The 21,997-nt window shown below is 39.1% G+C and overlaps 1 protein-coding gene across 2 annotated transcripts in view; it reads left to right on the top strand.

Moving 5' to 3' along the window:
* Positions 1-21,997, top strand: part of TRPC4 (transient receptor potential cation channel subfamily C member 4) — a 140,677-nt gene that overhangs the window by 91,606 nt on the left and 27,074 nt on the right. For both annotated transcript variants that reach the window (XM_057399983.1, XM_057399985.1), the window contains one exon: positions 11,892-12,228. In XM_057399983.1, coding sequence (XP_057255966.1) covers positions 11,892-12,228 — 337 coding nt within the window. The remainder of the gene's footprint in view (positions 1-11,891; positions 12,229-21,997) is intronic.

Below are 21,997 nucleotides of genomic sequence, written 5' to 3'. Positions count from 1 at the left end.
GGGTCAGAGCAATCCCAGGCACAGCTACAGGTTGGGCAGAGAAGAGATTCAGAGCAGCCCTGCAGAGAAGGACTTGCGGGTGTTGGTCGATGAGAAAATGAACATGAGCCGGCAGTGTGCGCTCTGAAGGTAAGCTATGAAGATAGTGCGCACTCTGAAGATAGGCTGCACTATGCAGATAGGCTGAGAAAGTTGGGGCTGTTCAGCCTGGAGAAGAGAAGGCTGCATGGAGACCTCATAGCAGCCTTCCAGTATCTGAAGGGGGCCTATAGGGATGCTGGAGAGGGACTCTTCATTAGAGACTGTAGTGACAGGACAAGGGGTAATGGGTTAAAATTTAAACAGGGGAAGTTTAGATTGGATATAAGGAAGGAATTCTTTCCTGTTAGGGTGGTGAGGCACTGAAATGGGTTGCCCAGGGAGGTTGTGAATGCTCTGTCCCTGGTGGTGTTCAAGGCCAGGTTGGCCAGAGCCTTGGGTGATACGGTTTAGTGTGAGGTGTCCCTGCCCATGGCAGGGGGGGTTGGAACTAGATGATCTTAAGGTCCTTTCCAACCCTAACTATTCTATGATTCTATTCTAAGGGTGTGTCATGGGAATAAATTTGACAGTTATTTGGTAAAGAGCAGGTTCCTGCTTCCCTGACTGCAGTTTTCAAGGGTTTTAGCATGAGACCTTTACAGCTGCAGGCTGGATATTGTGGAGAAAAAAAGATACTGAGCATGGCTTTAGCTCAGGAGACATCACCCAGCCTCCCTGTGGGTCAAGGCAGAAGTCCTCTAGCCAGATGATTTCATTAATGCCTGTATGATATGTATAAATGCAAGGGATCGGAAAGATACCTGTGCAATCTAAATTTAAACTGCACAACCCATAGTGTCTTCAGTGGTTTTATAGGTTTGCTTGGGATTTTTTCTCTGTATTCACTTATCTTTACTATACAATAAGTTTCTTATTCTTAATTATAAGATATGTCTGATTTTCAAATGAATTTCAGTTTAGGGAATTGTGATTTCATGCATATGACCAGAATACATCTGCATAACACCACAAAAGAGTGCAAAGGAAGCAGAAGAAAATACTTCCTTCAGAGTACCAGTGAGCTATCTCTCACAAGAATTAAAGAGCATCTCCTTCCTAGAAATGTACCCTTTCTGACGTGCTGGAGCAGAACCTAGGGCACGCATCTTATGCAGACAGTGACAACAGCTTATAGGGTGTATTTCTCTGTCAGTGAACAAATTGTCTGTGATTTGTTGAGAAAGAATGTAGCCTCAAGCCTTCAAGGACTGGAACACAGCCTTTCATTATATCATTCCACATTTGCTTCTTCCACCTCCAGCTTTTTGCAAATGGTCATTTTCCGACACATTTTAAAATAAACTGTATTCCTTTACCTGGAACTATAAGCCAATCTATTCTACTCCATCTCTGTAAGAAATAGCTATGGATGGAAGCTGGGAAAACAAAGTCTCCTGGGTTATCCCAGGGTGTCTAGGAGCATGCAGTAAATTTTAGAAACACCAGTCTAACACAGAAACATATGACATAAGTCAGTAAAATATTGTGTAAGAAACTGGTCTTTGAGTTGTTGTCTGTGCTGCTAAATGAAAGCAGACCATGGCATGATCCTAAAACCAAGTGATACTGAGAGATTTGTATGCAAACAGGCTACAGCAAGTTGCAGATTCACCTTTCATAGAGTGGGCTGGAAAGTCCAAAAGCAGAACCTGGCAAGAGAAAATAGGTAGTGGAAATGACTGGAGTCCAGTGCTCAGACTCAGTCACTGTTTGATTTCTTCAGTTTAGGTGTAGACTGAACATCCTTAAATGTTATGCATATGTAAAACTGAAGTAACAAAGGCTCTTCATTGATTCATTGCTCTGGTTCTTCACCATGAAAGAAAACAGCAGTGTTCAGACATCTCTGTTTGAGAACACTGAGAGTGGTTCCAGGATTTCATATGTGATGCCAAACTATGTTTTGCCACACATAGCAGAACTTCATAAGGGGAAAGAATTATCCAAGGCCTGTTGTTATTTCTCCAGACTGGCAGATGCTGGATATACAGAATTGCTTTAACAGCTGGTGTAGGTCTCTTCCCATTATGGAAAATCACAGTATTTCTTAGGATTGTTCACAAGAGAAGGTAATTTTCTTCAACCACAAACTATTCTTAAGTAATTATTTCATAGAGTAAGGCTTCTGAGCAAGCAATTATACCCCTTGAAATTCTTCCTGAGATTTCTATTCTGTGTTTAAACCGCAGAAGCTGTACACAGTGGCTGAGAACTGGCCATTCAAGAGCAATGCCTCTGAACTCATTTAAGGGAAAACTGTGAAGAAAAGTGGATGGTAAAAGTAATGAAAAAATTAAAAAAAATCATCTCTAAATGTCAGAAAGAAGGTTCATGAAGGCCACACTTGACTGATAGAATTGATACATCTTTACAGCCTCAAATGCATTTATTTTGCACATGGTCACAGAATGATGCTCACTGATCATTATTGCCAAAAACCTATCATTTCAGCTTAGTTTTTATGCAGGAACTGGGTGATTGATGTGATTTCTCATCCTTTAACATTCTCCGATAAGCACAGCCAAATTAAAGGAGAGGAATTTAAAGATGAAAAAAATTAAAGTATTTGAACAGAAAGAAAAGCAGATTGAGTGACTATATATATTCTGCTCCTTAGTATTAATGTAACTACAAAGCCAGACCTCCCTACAACGTTAGTAGAGAACTTTAAAGAGAAAAATATGCAGTTTATTGCTTTATTTCATTTGAATGTCTTTGTAATCATTCTGTGTTTTTGTTTTCCCCTCATCCCTCTTAATTTGTATTCAGTCAGCCTTCAAATGAGTGTTATGTTTTCCAAAAACTGGATTTACACTGATTTTGGGGAACTTTGGCATCTTCAGTTCTACACAAGCTTCACATAATAAGCAGTTATTTATAAAGAAAGTGGGAAACCTTGGAGATCAACATGACTCTGTTATTGGCTATCATATCACTTGGCTAGAACAGCATAAGCTTGGAGTCAAGAACAGTTGTGATCATCTCCATCATTCACATCAGGATGCAGATGGTACCTTGTAAAGCTAAGCTAACAAAGGGAAACATAAATTTTCCTGATGCTGATGGAAGGTGATTACCATTGCTTTTACAGGGAAAATAAACCTCAACACTATGACAAAATGTCACTGCTCCAAGGTTTCTTTTCACATGACAGGCAAAGAGCCTGAAAACGGAGGGGAAAAAGAAAAAAGGATGGAAAAATTTTGTAGCCAGGTTTCTTCCACGTAGCTTAATATCATGCTTAAATCTGAAAAGACGTTCAATAAGACAAAATGAAGCCAAGACTGTCTTTACCTTGTTTGTCCTCTGCAACAAAATGCATAAATGAGGAACAGGGTGGCCAGATAATTTTTCACCAGTTAAACACACACTGCGTTCTGTGCTTCAGTTGCTTTCAACATATTTGCAGCTCCCTCATGACTTTTGAAAGCTTGGTTTATAATTTGTAACTTTTTAGCAACATGGCAGCTACAAAAGTAGACAAAGTGGTACAATGAGCTGGACGTGAGGCAATTGATTCTGTCATATAGTGGGATTGTAACTAACATATCCTAACCACTTCTGGCTTGCCAGTTAATGCATAGAAGCCTTACCAATACAGACCACAAAACCAGCTTGGATGTAAGAAACATGCTACTGGTAACTGCTCGTTGTTCTAGAGGTGTGGGGTTTTTGCTTTTGCAGTCCCTGGGGCTGACAACAGACTATTCTTTATTCAAGTAGCTGTTTATTTCCAAGTCAGTTTGAGTTGATAACATGATTTACATGGTCTGTATGCTATGAACAGTATATGTGATTTCTACCTGAAGAAGATGCTTAGAGTATTATATTGATTTTAGTGTCCTAAAATGAACTTGGAGTTTTGAGATTATAAACAAAATGTGTTTATAGTGTCAATTTATTCTGTGTTAGAATGAATACTGGGTGAATGATCAACCACTGTTCTCTTATCAGTTAGTTTATTTTGTAGAAACTCTTGGTGCAGACAGCAAACTTGGTGTCAGAGCTATCTGAGGACTGCTATGGGAATAATAAGATTGAAGTGACAGAGACCTAAGCAAATATTTTGACTGTTATGTCTTTTCCCTCACACGTGATGCCTAGATCATGACAGCACAAATGTTTGGAACAGTTGGAATGGTATTATGTATTGTTTGGCAAAAATTCGGTTCAGTGATATGAGACAGGCTCTGCCTTTTTTGAAAGGGAATAACCAATGGTGAAAAAGATCTTAGTAAAACCTTCTATTCACAGCGAAGTAATTCAAACCTAAATAAAGAAATTCAAACCCATAAAGACAATTACTGGGGCTCTTAGTAAAAATTTTGCCGCACCAGAAAACACTGATTGGTTTAATGCTTAATGGTTTAATTGGTTTTAGGGTCATATAAAATAATTGGTTGAAAGCTATGTCTCAAGATCATTCAGTCCAACCTCCTGGTCAAAACCGGGCTAATACTGAAGATTAATCAGGTTGCTAAGAAAATTGCCCCACCAAGTTTTAAATAATTACAGGAATGAAGATTCTGCATCTGTCCTGGACAACCTGTGTCAGTGCTTAACTGCACTCAGTGAGGATGAATATTTTCCTTAGATCAAACTAGAACTTCCTGTTCTAGTGAGGATGAATATTTTCCTTAGATCAAACTAGAACTCCCTGTGATGCAGCTTGTGATAATCCTCATCCTTTATTGTGGTCCTGAGAAAAGCCTGCTTCTATCCATACCCTCCCTTCCATTTCTGTAAGATAACTGTGAGTTCCCACTATGAATCTCTTTTTGAGTGAGTACACGCAGCCCCCTTCTCTCCCTGTGCATCATGGAGGCAGCCCTGTAACCTCTTTGAGGTGCCCTGATGGATTCCAGTTTGCTCATGCCTCTGTTGTAATAAGGGACCCAAAACAGGACACAGCACTCCGCGTGTAGTCTCACAAGTGCCAAAGAGAAGGGAGTTATCACCCACGTTGACATGTTTGCTATACTTTGGCTACTGCAGCTTGGACTATACTTTTGTACTGCATGGGCCCAGTTGTATTCAGCTTCTTACTCACCAGTTTCTCCAGGTCTTTTCTACAAAGCTACTTCCTGAACGGTGAATCCCATCCTGTACAGTTGCTGTTGCACAGGGTTATTCTGTCCCAAGCACAGGACTTAGCATAGAAATATCAGTCATATTTTTTGTTTGCTATGCATGGAAATACACCAGCTAGGTGTGGAAAAATAGGGATGCAATATAACAGAAGCAAGTTCATGTTATGTTATATCTGCAGATACTTACAATTAAAGGGGTTCTTTAATTGTTTTCCCCTACAAAACTGTTTTCTATTGTGGTGAGTCTAATACTTACCTAGAATGGGAACCAGAAGTGTTATGCCAGCATCCCAGTCCTGAAGTTTGGAGCTATTTTATACGCTCATCCCAAAACCCCAAAATTGATTCACTTTTCTTTACCACTGGGAAGTCTAAAAAGGTTATTCATGCATAGCTGATTCTGACGATCTGCATTCTAGTTTCAGTTGCTGTTGTCTTTTCTAAGAAATTAAAAAGAATCACTGCAATTATAGATAAGACTTGACTTATTTAATAGATATTTAATAGTTTTCTCTGTGCTGATTCATTTTAGTGAGAAGGAGCAATGAATCAAGCAAAGAACTTCTGCTTGTGTTGATGTGGCAGAAGGAAATTTTAAATGTTAAAATTACAAACTGAAATGTCATTGTTTTTATAATAATGTTCATTGATCCTTTTAATGAAGCATTTCAGTTTTCACTTTTATGTTTTCTTTTTCTTTTGTTTTCTTCCTCCTCATATTTGGAGTTAAACAATAGGATAATTACAGTTTTAAAAAATGGCATTGTATGCTGTTCCTGGTGAGAGCAGTGTAAAGACTGGATCTTATGATGAAGGCATCCTTGCTGTGAATTTGTTTTGTTATAGGGACCTGATCTGAAGGTTGCCCTTGCAGTATACAAGCTGGTGTGCTCTGGTGCTCTGATCCCAAATGAGCTGCGTAGGTCCCTTAATGACACAGCTGCAGAGATGAGGGACAGTTAACCCAGTGGTTTGGGTCCAGTAAGAATTATGATTATAATAACAGTCTGCTCCAGTTGGCACTAGACTTAGAGAGGATAGACCTGAGAAGTTTCACAGGAATTGACAGGGTTTCTGGCCTGAGGCAGAAAATAGACAGTATAACTATACCTAGAGGAGTCCAGAACATGGTCCCTAGTTTTTAGAAAGGAAAATGTAGCGCTGATCCAGTCAATAGCATTAAAGCATTTAAATTGCAATTAAATGTTATTTTTCTTAATTAGCCAGACCTCACAGAGAGAGTGCTGAGATCCATAAAAGTATTCGGGGGGGGGGGGGGGGGGATATACAGAAAATATGCAGTGATATCTCTAAAGGGAGAAACAATCTACCAAATTTAGGAGTCTGCTTAATGAGGCTGGGACTTGAGTCTGTCATTATGGCCAAGCAAACATGCTTTCACAACCAGTAGATAGAGAATTTTGACATCTAAATTTGAAGTTAAAATAACTAGAAGAGCTTGGGGTTTCATTAAATATCTGTGAAAATGTGTAAAATATCAAAAATAAAATGTTCTAGAGAAATAAAAAGTATTTTGGCTCAAGTCTTGCTGAACTGGAGCACAACCATTGGTAAATGTGTGTGGCAGAGCATCAGACCTCAGAGCTAACATTTCTTACCAGCTTGGCTGTAATGGCAGTAAAAACCAGCACAACAGAGAATCCGGCCATAATTTTGAAAAAGTTTTACTAAGAAAGTTTATGATAACCATTCTCTTTTTTCTGCCTCCCCCCCCCGACAGATCTTTAACAGTTCCCTGTTAGAGAATGGTATTGGGGATAGTTTTTCGTGTTACAGCATAACTTCCATGTCAGCCAAAAAGGAAATCATTTTCCTTTGTCAGCTTTCGAGATGACAAATCACATATTTTTCTATGTATATATACTAAACCACCTACTGATCTCAGTATGGGGTTTCAATTTGTACCTCAGATTTTTTTAGACTGCTTTTGAAGTGTAAAAATGAGCACTGTGTTACAGTGGTCTTTTTTTTATTTATTTGCATCTTTCTTAATAGAATAAAACAAATATTTAAAGGTAATACAGTGCTACAGTGAAGAACTGACTTCAGTTATTCTTTTGATATATTATTTATTAAAATATTCTTATAAAAGTATTATTTCTATAAAGAACATATATAGTTAATAGTATTGTCCATGTTATTTCATCTTCATTTATATTGACTGAAGGATATGTGTTACAGAAAAACTAAAGGTAAGGTTTAAACAGGAGTGAAAACTAAATTCTGAGATATGCATATGCTTAGATATCACTAGAATCTGGTTCTGCTATTATTTATACCAGATTATTTTTATTGGCACTGTGAATAATTCCTGATCTTCACCAGTCTCAGGGAAGAACCAGTCCCCAGCAGGACAGCTAAGAGAATGAGTACCAAAACATTTTTAGATGGGCATACTCTATGAAGGAGCTAAAGATGTGCAAAGAGGAATTATCATTATAGCAAAATCCCTCATATAATTACAAAATTCTGGAATCTATTGGAAGCAATTGTAATGTGAAAACATAAACTTGCTGATTGCTAATTATAGGGAGACAATGTCAAAGTCAAATAATATACAACAGAATTCTGACAGTACAAAAGATACTTTGAATACCTCAGAATGTAATATCTACAGTTAAGGAAAAAAATATACTAGAGTGAAAATATTTTGGCATAGGCAATGCAGAACTGGCAAATTAATGTCACAGAGTATTTCTATTTTTGCTTAGGAACTGATTACTTCTAGGTGAGAGGATATGTAATAAGAAGATAAGAAGGGGAAACAAACATCTATTGGGCACACTCTGGGGCCAAAAAAAAAAAAGAAAAGAAGAAATATCTTACTCAGGAATTGGTCCATGAGTCATATGTTTTCACTAGTTAAGCAAAGCACTAATCTGTATCTATCTAAGAAAATTGAGGTGAATTTTTTTTTAGGGAGATCCCTCTTAAAAAGTAGGCAAAAACATAACTTTGAAAACATCTGCTTTAACTGTATACCGAAATATTCCAAACACTTATATCTTGAAGCAAACAGTATGAAACCTTGCAAATGCATTTTTCCTGGTAGAAAAGAACACTATTACTATTCTTTAAGACTATTTTCAAGGTGCTTACACTATGAGTAAATTTTCTTGTCTTTCACATCAGTCTGAGGCAGCCTCAGTGCTAGTGTGTGGTAAGTGAATATGTCTCTGCTAAGAGCACTGATGTTTCATTAACATACACCATGTTTGGATTTGGCTCAGGTTAAGACTTCTGACAAGATCCAGACATATGTAGAATCTTTCATTCCAGACTAAATAGCGTCTTCTACTGGTAGTAATCCCGGTGTTTTCAGAATCTTTTAAAAGTCACCCATTATTACCCACAAGGAACTTGGCTCCTGTGTTTATAAGTATTATCAAAACAATATAAAATCCCAAACTAGGTGCATTTAATTAGAATTCAAATCTGAAATTACTCGTGGTAATTGGATCAACTGCTGGCCATGGCCAAGCCCATCAGTGCCAGTAGCAGCACTTCTGGGATAATATATTTAAGAAGAGGGGGAAAATACATGTAAGCAATTGCAGCAGAAGAGAGGAGTGAGAAGTAAGAACTGTGAGAGCAACAGCTCTGAAGACCCCAAGGCCAATGAAGATGGAGGAGAGCAGGTGCCTCAGATGCTGGAGCAGAGATTCCCCTGCAGCCATGGTGCAGACATAGTGAGGCAGACTCTGCCCCTGCAGCCCATGGAGATCCATGGTGGAGCAGATACCTGCCTGCAGCCCAGGGAGGATGCAATGCTGGATCAGGGGGATGCCTGAAGGAGGCTGTGACCCTGTAGGAAGCCCATGCTGGAGCAGGCTCCTGGCAGGACCTGTGGCACTGTGGAGAGAGGAGCCCACACTGGAGCAGATTTGTTTTCAGGAGCTGTGACCCCACGGGAGACCAACACTGGAGCAGTCTGTGCCTGAAGGACAGCCTCACTTCTGTGCATGGGAAAATATTGGAGCAGATTCTCATGGAAAGCATGCTAAGGCACATGAAAACCAACCCTAACTGTTCTATGATCCTATGATTCTGTGGCTGCACCCCTGGAAGGGACCTACGCAGGTCGTTAAGAACTGCAGCCCATGGGCAGGACTCATGTTGGAGAAGTTCCTGGAGGAATGTCTCCTGTGGAAAGGACACCATGCTGAAGTAGGGGAAAAGTGTGAGGAGTCCTCCACTGAGGAGTGAGACTGATCTGAAATCAGACTCCACTGTCTATTGTCTCAAAGATTGATATGAGAAGCTGAGATAAGACTCTTCCATCCATTGCCTCAAGGATTGGTATGAGAAATTGAAATGGGACTCCATGGACCATTGTCTCAGAGATGAGTGGGAGGAGTTCAGATAAGACTCTTCCACCCATTGCCTGAGAGAAGGGAGTGAGGAGTTGAACTGGGACTCCACCATCCATTGCCTGAGGGATGAATGGGAAAGAGCTGATATAAGAATCTTTGGTCCGTTGCCTGAAAGATTGGTGTGTGGAATTCCTGCCCATTATCCCAAGAGTTGTTGCAGAAACCTGTGTGTGTGCAGACACCTGCAGTTGAAGAGCTGGGTGCAAGACCAGGGAAACTGGTCCACCAGGGCACATCGCCAGGGAGCCGTTGCCATGAGGATAACTCCAAAAGGACACCTCCGTGAGCACACTCTCCACCAATGACTACTACAGACCCTGAGGGACACCCTCCATGAGATATTGCCATGAGGGCAACTTACGAGACACACTTCAGGGGGTACCTTAAAGGGGACTCCAGAAGGATGCCTTCACGGGGATGCCCACCTCCGATGGACTCTTTGGGGGCACTCTGCTCCGATACCAACTACAAACCCTGAAGGACTCCCACCACCAACAACGATGACAGTAGATCCCCAGGACACTGATGGATCCACAGTGGTGACTATCTCTGCGCCCTGAATCCTTGCTTCATTTTCTACCTTTTTTCCAATCTGTCCTATCACTATCCCCTTTATTACAATAATTTGCCTTTTTTTTTAATAATAATTGTCTTTTGTAATGAACCAACTAATCGATTATGGTACTTGACCTCATTTGCATCTTAATTTCACTCTTGGGATCACGAACTGAAACAGGGTCCAGCATTGGGGTTTCCCCCAGTCGGCCCCAGAAAAGGAGGAAGGAGCAGCAGAGATGTGTGATGAACTGACCATAACGCCCATTCCAACTGGAGGTGGGAAAGTGGTAGAGAAAACTGTGAGTGAAGTTGAACCCAAGAAGAAGGGTGGTGAGGGGAAGTTGATTCAAGATTTGGGTTTGTTTCTCATTATGCTACTCAGATTGGAAAAAAATTAATTTGAACAAGTCAAGTCTATTTTACCTGTGATGGTAACTGCTGAGTAATCTCTCCTGTGCTTATCTTGACCCACGAGACTTTTGTTATATTTTCTCTTCCCTGTGTAACTGATAAGAGGAGTGACAGAGTGGCTTTGATGGGTACCTGGCATCTAGCTAAGGTCAACCCACCACAATAACATAAGAAAAATCCTTTTTTTAGCAAAATGCAACTATTCTGGTTCTCTTTGATGCATATATTGCTTTTATTCTATATCTCTTTTGTCAAGTTATGTCAACTTAATATGAGCTGGTAGAGTGTATTTGCAGCCCAGAAAGCCAACCGTATCCTGGGCTGCATCATAAGGAGTGTGACCAGCAGGTCAAAGGAGGTGATCCTGCCCCTCTACTCTGCTCTTGTGAGACCTCACCTGGAGTATCGTGTGCAGTTCTGGTGTCCTCAACATAAAAAGGACATGGAACTGTTGGAACAAGTCCAGAGAAGGGCCACGAGGATGATCAGGGGACTGCAGCACCTCCTGTATGAAGATAGGCTGTGTGGAGACCTCATAGCAGCCTTCCATTATCTGAAGGGGGCCTATAGGGATGCTGGAGAGGGACTCTTCATTAGAGATGTAGTGGTAGGTCAAGGGGTAATGGGTTAAAACTTAAACAGGGGAAGTTTAGATTGGATATAAGGAAGATGTTCTTTACTGTAAGGGTGGTGAGGCACTGGAATGGGATGCTCAAGGAAGTTGTGAATGCTCCATCCCTGGTGGTGTTCAAGGCCAGGTTGGACGGAGCCTCGTGTGACATGGTTTAGTGTGAGGTGTCCCTGTCCATGGCAAGGGGGCTGGAACTAGATGATACTAAGGTCTTTTCCATACTACCTATTCTATAATTCTATGATTCTATAAGTCTAGCATGCTGCTACTGTATGGACCTTTATAAAATAAAGCACTGGATAGATAAGAACTAATGATAAAATAAAACTGTGACATAACCCCCTGGAATATACTTAAAGCTTCTTCGAAAAGCTATCTGACAAATATTAAATATTTACAGGGCTTTTCAGTTTGAAATCAGCTTTTGAGGTGCATGTGTCTTACAGTCAATTGGCTCCTTGAACTGAACTGACAGGGAATTCAGTCTTTATTGTGAAAAGTGAATTTTGGTGGCTTTGCACTATACATTTTAAATAGAAAGAAGGGAAGGTTGATCCAGCCATATCTTACTGGTATTATCAGTATGAATGGGCTTGCACAGACGGTGTTTTCTTTTTTTTTTTTAAATCTCTATCAGAAGTTGTTTATTGTAAGATACATAGCATGGAAATAACTTTACAGCGGTAACAAAGAACTGACCTTTCTCCTTTCTTCTTTTCTCTGTAGTTTGTTGCTCAGCCCAACTGCCAGCAGCTGCTTGCATCCCGCTGGTATGATGAGTTCCCTGGATGGAGGAGGCGACACTGGGCTGTGAAGATGTTGACATGTGTTGTGATCGGACTCCTTTTCCCGGTCTTCTCTGTGTGCTACCTGATAGCTCCCAAAAGCCCATTAGGGCTGTTCATCAGAAAGCCATTTATCAAATTTATCTGCCATACTGCATCCTACTTGACTTTTCTGTTTCTGCTGTTGCTTGCCTCTCAGCACATTGACAGGTCAGACTTGAGCATGCAGGGACCTCCACCAACCATCGTCGAGTGGATGATATTACCGTGGGTCCTGGGTAAATGTATTACTAAAGAAAATACAGTGAAAAGTGTGTTGACCCCTGTGGTTTTGCCAAGTATTCCTGAGGGAGGAAGACACAGTAGAGAGTTCTGTCATGAATTATTGACCTACCAAAACAGGCAAATTGTCCATCTCCTCTAATACCTAGCAAAAGTAGTAACCAACTTGAGAAGACTTCAATAATCCAGTGTCACTACCTGATATATTACAGTGAGGGAAAATAGAAGATACTGGGAGTTCCTTCTTCTGATTAAGCAGTGCCCTGAAACTTACATATTTATATTCTTTTTGATATCTATTTTCTCCAGGCCAGAAATTTTTCTGATTATTCCAAATGTCTATTTTTGACACAGCATAAAACAGTCCTCATCACCAGCCTTTACTGTGAGGTGTGTTGTTCTTCTCTGGGTAAATATTGCTACTAACATTTTAAAAGCCAATATGTAGTAATATTGCAAAGGAATTAATTATTCTTGCAGGCTGCTTGGAATGACATTTCCTGCATTACCTTCAGTGGGTGAGATTCACATTTAAATACTAACAATTAAATCATTCCAGTAAATTTTCCCAGTTTTGTACAGTCGAGAAATAAGAAACCAATATAAAAATCATTAGTGTGATACATTACTTACTTAGAAATCAATACTACAATGCTGAGGAAGAGCAGGGGGCTCTTCTGTGCTGTCCCATTCCTAGAGGAGATGTTAGGAGCCTTTCTGCCCTGCCTTCCAAAATATCAGGTGTCAGTATCTATTCAGCTTTCACAGTATCCAGAGGCTGAAGGATAATAAGAACATATGTTGACACATAGACCTTGACATGCCATAGTGGGTTTTATTATTAACCTGTCTTTTTAAAGAAAGAAATTAGAGCCCAGAGGAAAGGCACAATTTGAGAAGTGCAAGGGCTAGTTTCAGATAAAGTCAGTTGTAAAATTTTGGTGATTAACTCCTCTCCAGAAAACATGCTGTGGGAAGAGGAAGAACCCCCATTGCCCTCAACCTCTGACACTGTTGTTTACTTAGGAAAGGGTTTAAGAAACTCAGTATCCCAAAGCACTTGTTTGAAGAAGCCATTAACCCTGAGAATTATGACTATCAAGATGACTATCATTTCTAAAAGCAGCATTAATATTTGCAATATAGACTCATATAGCCAGATTATACCAGTACTGCCTGTGCTGAATAAGACCTTCCTCTGCAAGTAGTATAGTTCAAATCAAGGGAACTGCTTGCATAAACAAATATGACCATAAAAAAAGATCAACAGTCAGATACCATGTGGTAAAATAGTTTGTGCTTAATCTAAACTGTAATGTTCAGAGAAACTGTGCCTTCCAAAATCCCTTCCATATAAATCAGTGTATTCAGTGTGTTTTATACACTGCTCTCTAATGGTTCCTGATTAATGGTTCCAATTTCACATTTTCTGGGTTCAGCTTTCAGACCTTGGTCACTGCAGTGCCTTAGCTCATCCAAATAATAAGGCAACAGATTAATCCACCATAATCTTGGGCAATTCATTAGGTTCCTAAGTTGTCCCATCATTGAAGGATTTCTTGAATGAATGAATATTGGCCAAAATCTCCCGTTTGCTGTTTTCATATTCAAATGCATACAAACTGCAGTCTAGTAACCTTTCAATAAACTAAACAGTTTTATTAAGTCCTTATCAATAAGCTAAGGTTATTTTCCAGTCCACAAGTTAGTCTGTGATCTCATCTCTTCAAACTGTATAGTTATGCAGTATCCTTAAAAAGAGTGAAAGTAGCACTCTTGATTTACACAAGGAAGCCTAAATCTGAGGTAAGTAGATATATATTCAAGTCTTCTGGACATAGATGAAAATTGTTGATATCTGAGAAAAAAATAATATGGCTCTAGGGTTACAGTTTTTCTCTGAAATTGGAAACATGACCAAGTAAACCCTTTTCTCAAAGCAAAAGGTTATCGTGGAGCAGCTGCAGCATTCAAAATCATTAACTTTTTAACAATAGAATTCTTTGTTCTTTTTCTTTTAATGCAAATAGCTCTGCATGTGGTTTGCATTGTAATATCTGCCTCTCTTAAAATGAAGAGAGGAAGAGGAGCTCTACCTTCCAAGCTTCTCATCGACATGAATTTCAGCCTAAGTATATTTCTTAGAAAAATTTCAAGATTGTCCATAGCAATCTAAACTCTCCAATGATCAAACAGTAATTAGCATTTGCCTACTACTATGTAATAGAAGGCTGAAAGTGCATGATTAGCACATAATACTAGAGTAGGAAGCTCAGAGGAAAAACCTGTATTGGGCTACATTTCCATGGAGACAATCAACTTTACATTTAAAAACTCTCTTAAGGAACCTTTTGCATTAATTTTGTGTTACATGATTAGGTGATTACACTAGTGGTGTTACAGTATGTGGTGATTATCTGTGGAACAATAAGTCAGTATAACAAGGCAGATGTTACAGCATTAAAAAGCAGTTATGAAAAAATCTTTCAGTAAGAAGAGTCAGAATCTACTGTCCTTGCATTTAAAGAAATAAGAAACAAGCTTTTGCTAGTAAGGAGAATTATTTATTTTGTTCTTATTAGCTATTGATTCAGATTTCCCCAAGCTTCGCACTGCAGAAACATGGACCCGTATTGGAGGATCCATCACCACTGAAAAGCAGACAGAAAAAACAAGAACCCCATCTTGTGGGAAAAAAAAAATAGTCTGGAAGAGCAATATTTTCTGTCACCCAATTCCCCATCCAGTGTCTAAGTGGCCTCTGAGCATGATAACAGTGGTGCATAAGGGAAATCAAATAAGATCCAGCTTCACCCTTTCTGTGCCTTGACTGCAGCTCATCTAGAGATCATACTGATCCCTACAGCATTGTCATACTGTTTTTTCTGCCCTAATCCCTAGCTTCAAGCTTGTCAGTGACCATGCTAAATGTCCTCATAGTGGGCATTTGGTTCACCAAGGAATGCTACAAAATTTAGAGGACAAAGCCAACAACCAGACAAACTCAGTGCTTAGTAGCTGTGGTTAAAAGGCTCCCTGCCAACCCTGTTGTTTGGGATGGTTGCAGCAAAAAGAACATTCTTTTTTTAGTCAAATTTGTTTTGATGATTTTTTTGCTCTTTTAAGGGCATCTTTAAATGTTCATTGTAATTATGTTGTTCAGAATACTGCCTGAAGCAGGAATGCAGCCTTACTGGACCTTTTAACAATGCATTCCACATCCTTTCTGTCAGAGTGGTTTATGCTGTTGCAGTAGGTGAATCTATAGGGAATGTGGATGTTTGGGAGCTATGCAGACTGCAGACATTTGTGGTCAGCAAACTGCTGGTGGGATGTATGGGAGTGTACTGTCTTGTAAGTACTTAGCACAATGTACATCCAAACATATGGCATAGCAAGACACTCCAGATGAAGTAGTCATAGAGGTGGCCAGTAAACTGCACATCATCTTCTAAATTTGGTCAAGAAAGTGTTGTATTTAAAATTAAACAGCTAGTACAAATTGACATGTTCCAGAGAACAGATATAAAGGATAATACAGCCAGCAAGATGAAACAATACATAACCAGTAGTGACAAAGTGTAGAAGAGAAAAATAATCCAATCAAGGCCATTTAGTCCAAATTACTGCTCAACACAGGCTGACTGCAAAGATAGATCAGATTGCTCAGGTTCTTGTCCAGTCAAATCTTGAATTTCTCTAGGGTAGATATTCCACTGCCTCTCTCAGCAACCTCTGCCGGTGTCTAGCAACTGGTAAACTTTTTGCCTGGTAGTAGTTGCAATATCCCATGCCACAGCATGCAACCATTACCTCTTCTGTCCTTCCAATGTACACTTCTCGGATAAGTCTGGCTGCAGTTATTTATAAGAAGCAATTTCATTAGTGCATGACAGCAGTAATAACCCCCATTAGATTTTCTTCCCTTCCCTTCCCTTCCCTTCCCTTCCCTTCCCTTCCCTTCCCTTCCCTTCCCTTCCCTTCCCTTCCCTTCCCTTCCCTTCCCTTCCCTTTCCCTGTTTTCAGTTGAGTCCCACTGTGCTTGCTTCTCTAGCATGCAAATGTTTCACAATTTAATGCTACAATCATATAAAGAAAAGATAAAGAAAACAGAGCTAGGCTTTGCAATGGGACACCTGTTGTTGGTTTATTTTGTTGTTTTGGTTTTTTTTTTTGGATTATTTTAAAGTTTTTCTTTCTCCCACTTTTAGCAGGAGTGGTAAATGTTTCACCCACACAGTTATGCCTGCCCTAGTACTCTCCTGACATAGAGGTTCAATCTTCCCTCAGGCTGCAACAAGGCAGGCTTCCTGTTCCCTGTGCAAGAATTTTAGCCATAAAGCTTCAGTGCCAAGCATTCACACTACTCTTGGGGGATGTAGTTTAGGCATTTCAAGAAAGGAAGTGTTTTGCATGCTGAAACACAGTCTCATGTAGACATCTAACTGAAGCCCTGAGGCAGGCTTCTAAGTGCTGGTGAGACACAGTGTTTGGTACTAATTTCTTTTTCCAGTTCCTTCTGTTCCTCTTGTACAGGATGTCTTAACACTCAGTATTCATAGGTTGTGGACCTCAGCTAGGCAGTTGAAACTCAAAATGATCATAAAATGCAATTTATGGGGAATTTAGATCTCTTGCATGGGGAATTTTACTTTCAGTACTATGTACTTAATTTAGACATTGAATAACAGAATATTTTCATGTCTAAACACTTCCATGGAACTGGCCTCCCAAGTATGAAGTTTAGAACCTCAGTAATGAGATGCTGAAATCCTGACATGTCTGTTAATAGGAGAGAAGGGGAGGAGAAGTTTCCTACATCCCTAAATATCCACTCCTGGTCTTGCCTAGAGCTAAACATACAATGCCAAGCTGGTCTGTGCAGGACTCAGAGCTTTTGAGCAGTGCTATAAAGGCTTTTCTGTGTTTCATAGGCAAGCTATACATTCATTTATTCTGACTGCAGGTCTTGTATCCCCTTGTGCATCTTAGCCTTGTGCATGCTTAAAAGCTGTACTTATAATTTACTACCTGATAAGAATATCTTAATTATATTATTCTAGGAACACGGAATGTAGTAAGGGCTGCAAAGATAAAGAACATGCAGATGGTTGGACAAGAACACTTTAATGAATATTAGCTTGCAGTACTGTACATATGGGAAACATATTGCTTTGTAAATTAAGGCTGTCTATGGTAATACTTAGGGTATAAGCCTTGCTCCTTACCCTTTCCACAATACTTTTACAAAAGCAAGAAACTACTTCTTGTCTTAAATGAATTTTGATAAATACATGCCAGAAATAATTTCAATGATGCCATGGATGCTCTACTCCTCATGTAAACCTGTTGAACTTAGTAGAGATTTATAAGCAGTAAACAAGGATGTTCTTTTCCTTTAAAAAGATTTCTAGAATCCTATGCAAAAGTACCTGAAAGGATTGACCAATGCTTTTGTCTGGCTAAATTTCTGTCTACAACATTACTGTAGAGTAGTGTTCAAAAGCAAAAATGTGCAGAATTTCCGTATTCTATCTCCATATTTAGGTACCTGTCCATATCCCTGTACTCCAAACTCAGGCATTTAGTTAGTTTGATTGTTACGAATTAAATCAAAATAAACATGAAGAAAGCAACTCAGGTACCTACAAAGAGATACCTGGTCCCATTTGTGATGACTGATATACTCACAGAGAGGTTATACCTATGAGAAATGCTCTTCAGGAAGCCTGTACCATTTTTTGGCAATGAAGGGGGTGGCCAGCTTGGGTATGAAGAGCATTTGAAATGGTGCTGTATGCTATTATTTAAGCATTAAAAAAAAAATTATCTATCTTTCATGTTTTTCTTGATTGTGTCAACTACACCATCACCATCTACAGTCCACTTGTGGAAGGCATAGGTGCATTAACCTGAAATGGATTGGCTAAGCATCTTTGATTAATTTGTTTTTTATTAACCCCACTAGCCAATTGAACCCAACTCAATTGAACATAACAGTTTATCCAGGGTTACAATTTTTTTTTTTTTTTTTGCATACACTCCAAGACACTGAAAAAATTTTCTTGGTTTATATTCCTATTCCTTGCCAAAACCCTGTTTTACAAAGGAAAAAAAAAATGGAGAAGAAAAAGGGCCAATAATGTTAAGATAGATGTAGAAGGTTAAATCTCCTTTAGTCTTCCACTGTAATAATGAACTACAATTCATTTGCATTTCAGAACATCTTCCAATGGAAATTCAAAAGGCTGCTTAAAAAAATTTAAGTACTAATTGCATATATTTGCTTTTGGCATGTATAGTAGCACTCTGAAAGTCAGACATTTTGCTCTTCAAGTAAAGTTATGAAAGGAGTTGTGTTGTCTGAAGATACTGAGTACTCTCTCTTCCAAAGGTGCTGGGTTTAGGGAGCAGCTATCCCACTTACATGGATGCCTTACAGCATAAATACTTAAGCAACTGAACAAACCAGTGCTATTGGACTAGGTGATGATACTAAGCTATAAATATTTGAGGGGCTGTTCAGTGCTGATTGTCCAAACCATTTCCACCTGACCTTCCTTAGTGGATGAAATATATATATATATAATGCCATAATTCACAATGCCAGGCTTAGACCAGTTTCATTTGCAGCTGATCACTGTTTCTTAGAAATTATACTTTTCCTTGAACACAAGAGTAAACACACTGCTGGTACATAATTAGTACTGAATACTCCCAGCTCTGATAGAGTATAGTTCATCCAAAAGGCTCAGACGCTCTGTAAGACTTGTGTTGTTCATTACCTTTTCACTGCGCTCCAGAGGTATTACTAAACTCATCTTCACTGCCTCTGTGGGGGAAGGAATTAAGTTAAATTGTACACATAAAAAACTGAAGACAAAGAGTGAATTGAGGTTAGATGTCTAGTATTCTCAGTGTTGAGTTGTGTGCACAGGTAATTTAAACCAGCAATTACAAGACTTGGCTTGCTTGAGTATAACTATTCTGGGAAGACAGCTGGGACATAAATGGCTCCTCTGGTCATCTCATTGCCAGCTCTTTGCCTCACCTGACACAGGATCCAGACACTCTGCACAGTTTTTCCCCTCTCAGACAGCCACTTCCCTGTACCAAGAGAAAGCAGAAGTTGTGTGTTTGATTTTGTGCATGTTCCTTCGAAACAGCTGCATTTTGTTAACAAAATGTGCCCTGGATACTGGGAGTCGATTAATTATTCCAGGATTCCTCTACCTTCAGCAGAGTTCAGTTCATCAGCCCAGGTGTAAAACAGAAGAGATATTTCAAGTCTTATCAATGGTCACTGAATTCCCTGGAATGACTTTCCTGTCTCAGAGAGCTCTAGGTCATTAGCAGCTTATCTCTATCTGTGAAAATCTGTAGATCGCATAGTAGGGCAAAGTTGAGTTTATCAGTTAAATGTTTTCACAGTCCAGTGAAAATATGTTCTCTAGGAAACATATTAAAAGAATGTTGTTGAATTTGGCATGCAGATGTTGACCCTGAGGAGCCTCTTGCTTTCCATCACCTTATGGTAAGGGACAAAAATAACACAGAGCGACCAACCTTTTGTGGGAAAGGTAAGGCCAAAATTAACTAGGGATCCACAAGTCCTTTTAAATATAAATATAGTTCAGAATACTGCCTTTCACATATTTCTTTGACAATCTTGATGTTATTATTATTTACAGTGAGATTTAACCATAATTATAAATAACAAAAGGCAGTGTTGTGGAGATGGTATAACATTTTTGTGAATTTCCACAGTTGCTAGAAAATTATTTTTGTAGTTACTCAAGATTCAGTATGAGATAGGAATTTAGATAAGATGAAACTAAGACGTTTTCTCTAAGAACATTTGAATGGATTTTATAGGGCACTTATTTGGTTTTGCTTGTTTCTTTTGCATGGGAATGAGAGATGAGTTCCTTAGGAGTAAAATTATAGGTCTAGGTAACTGAATTGATAATGGAACAATCAGGATAGATGCAAAATTTTTACCATCTGAAAGTTATCTGCCAGCCTGCACAAAAAGATAGTGAAAAGATAGTGTCTAACCCAGAGTCTTATCCAAAGGGACAGAGAACATTTGTGAGAGTATAGAGCTGCTGTTCTGCTCAAAGTTGCAAGGTTTGCCAACAGACTCTTTATGAGCAGAAAAATAGGTCCACGTGTTTTAAAAGGCATTTCTGTGTCTAATATCCAGAGATTGCAAGACTGGAAATACAACTTCAAAATCTAAGTCTATAGATAAGTACATAAAATAAAAGCTAATCTTATCTGTGTATATATATTGATGTTTCTATCTAAACAAAAATCTACACCTTAATAATATGTAGCATGTGATATCCAATACTCAATTTTTAAAGATTTTTTTTTTGAAGTTTTATGAGGTGATTTTAATGAAAGATGGTATTTTTTCTAAGAAAATTCTTATTTCAGCAGGTTTTGTTCTTCAGTAAGAAGTATTTTAATTTGTATCCATTTTGTTGGCTTAGGCAGTGTCATGGTTTAAGCCCAGACAGACAGCAGAATTTGGTTTTACAGTATGTAGAGTTTATTTTAGAAGAAAGAACCTTTTTCATCAATATTCAGAAACGTTTACTGCAAAAAAAAGAAAATATACTTAGCACAGAGATTCCAATTTTTTATCCAACTTTATTTTATCTATCTGATCTCTTTTAGTTCCTTTCTTGCATCATGCACACTGGACTTCAGTCAAATGTTTCCATTGATCAGCTTGCATGTATAATAGGTCACAGTGCTATATGAAACCTCTCCTGTCATTCCCAGGGTTTTATGTGGTCTGTGGGCTTCCTGCCCTGAATTTATATCTATTTCATCCCATTAAAGCCACAGGGTGCTTAATGAAATTTGTTTTTATCATCTCGTGCCCATGCTGTTGTTTCTCTTTTACTGCTCCATTATCTAGTTATAAACAATGCAACAAATGCTTGAAAGCCTTACCTTCAGCTTTTCAGGTTAAGTCCTTGATTAATGAGATGGAAGAGGTGCATAAGGTTGATGATTTCATTTTAAGTGGCAATAAATGATAACAGCAGGGTAACGGGGAATGGGTAGGTGAGGGTATAAGAGGCAGGTGTGAAATCTATCTTGTATGAAGAGGTAGGAAGGACACAGTTGGAGCAAAAAGACAACCAGTATATAGCAAAGATTATCCAGCTAAAACAGTGAAATCTGCTCTGAATGGATTTATCTCAGTTAAATACAGGCATCTTGAAGTTAGATATCTTGTTTAATTCAACCTGATCCTCCATGGCTCGCTTTTCAGTCAGAAGAATTCATGTGAAGAATGACCCATCTGCAGGTATCAGGAGTATTGCCTTGGAGATGTTTGTTTTCTCCTAGGAAATCTGGATCTTTGGGCAATGAACTTATTCCCAGCCTTATTGCTTAAAGGCTCTTGCTTTTAGATCTACCCCTTGTATTTAGCTGGTTCCTTTTAGCAGTTTTTTTCCCCGACACCTATGTGCAGGCTGGTGATATTCCCCCTGCTTTGTTGAGAAGTCTTTTTTCTTGCTGCTGGGCATGTAGCTCTGACATGAGCTCTGTCCCCATGTGATAGTATTGCTGCTTTTGCACATTAATAAGCAGGCAATGCCTGGAGTCTAGATTTCTTTCCTACCTGTAACAATGCACCTACTAGGCAGTCTTGTCACTGCATGTCTTCTCCTCTTCCATCATGTCAGGTCGCATTTTATAATTGCCCAGAAGACTCCTTAGATAATAAAGTCAGGTTGTGTC

Source organism: Pezoporus wallicus, unplaced genomic scaffold (genome assembly GCF_028554395.1).
Source record: "Pezoporus wallicus isolate ANWC-B61680 ecotype Strahan unplaced genomic scaffold, APGP_CSIRO_Pwel_v1 scaffold_7383, whole genome shotgun sequence".
NCBI classification, from domain to species: Eukaryota; Metazoa; Chordata; class Aves; order Psittaciformes; family Psittacidae; genus Pezoporus; species Pezoporus wallicus.
This window is presented reverse-complemented; position numbering and strand designations above follow the sequence as displayed.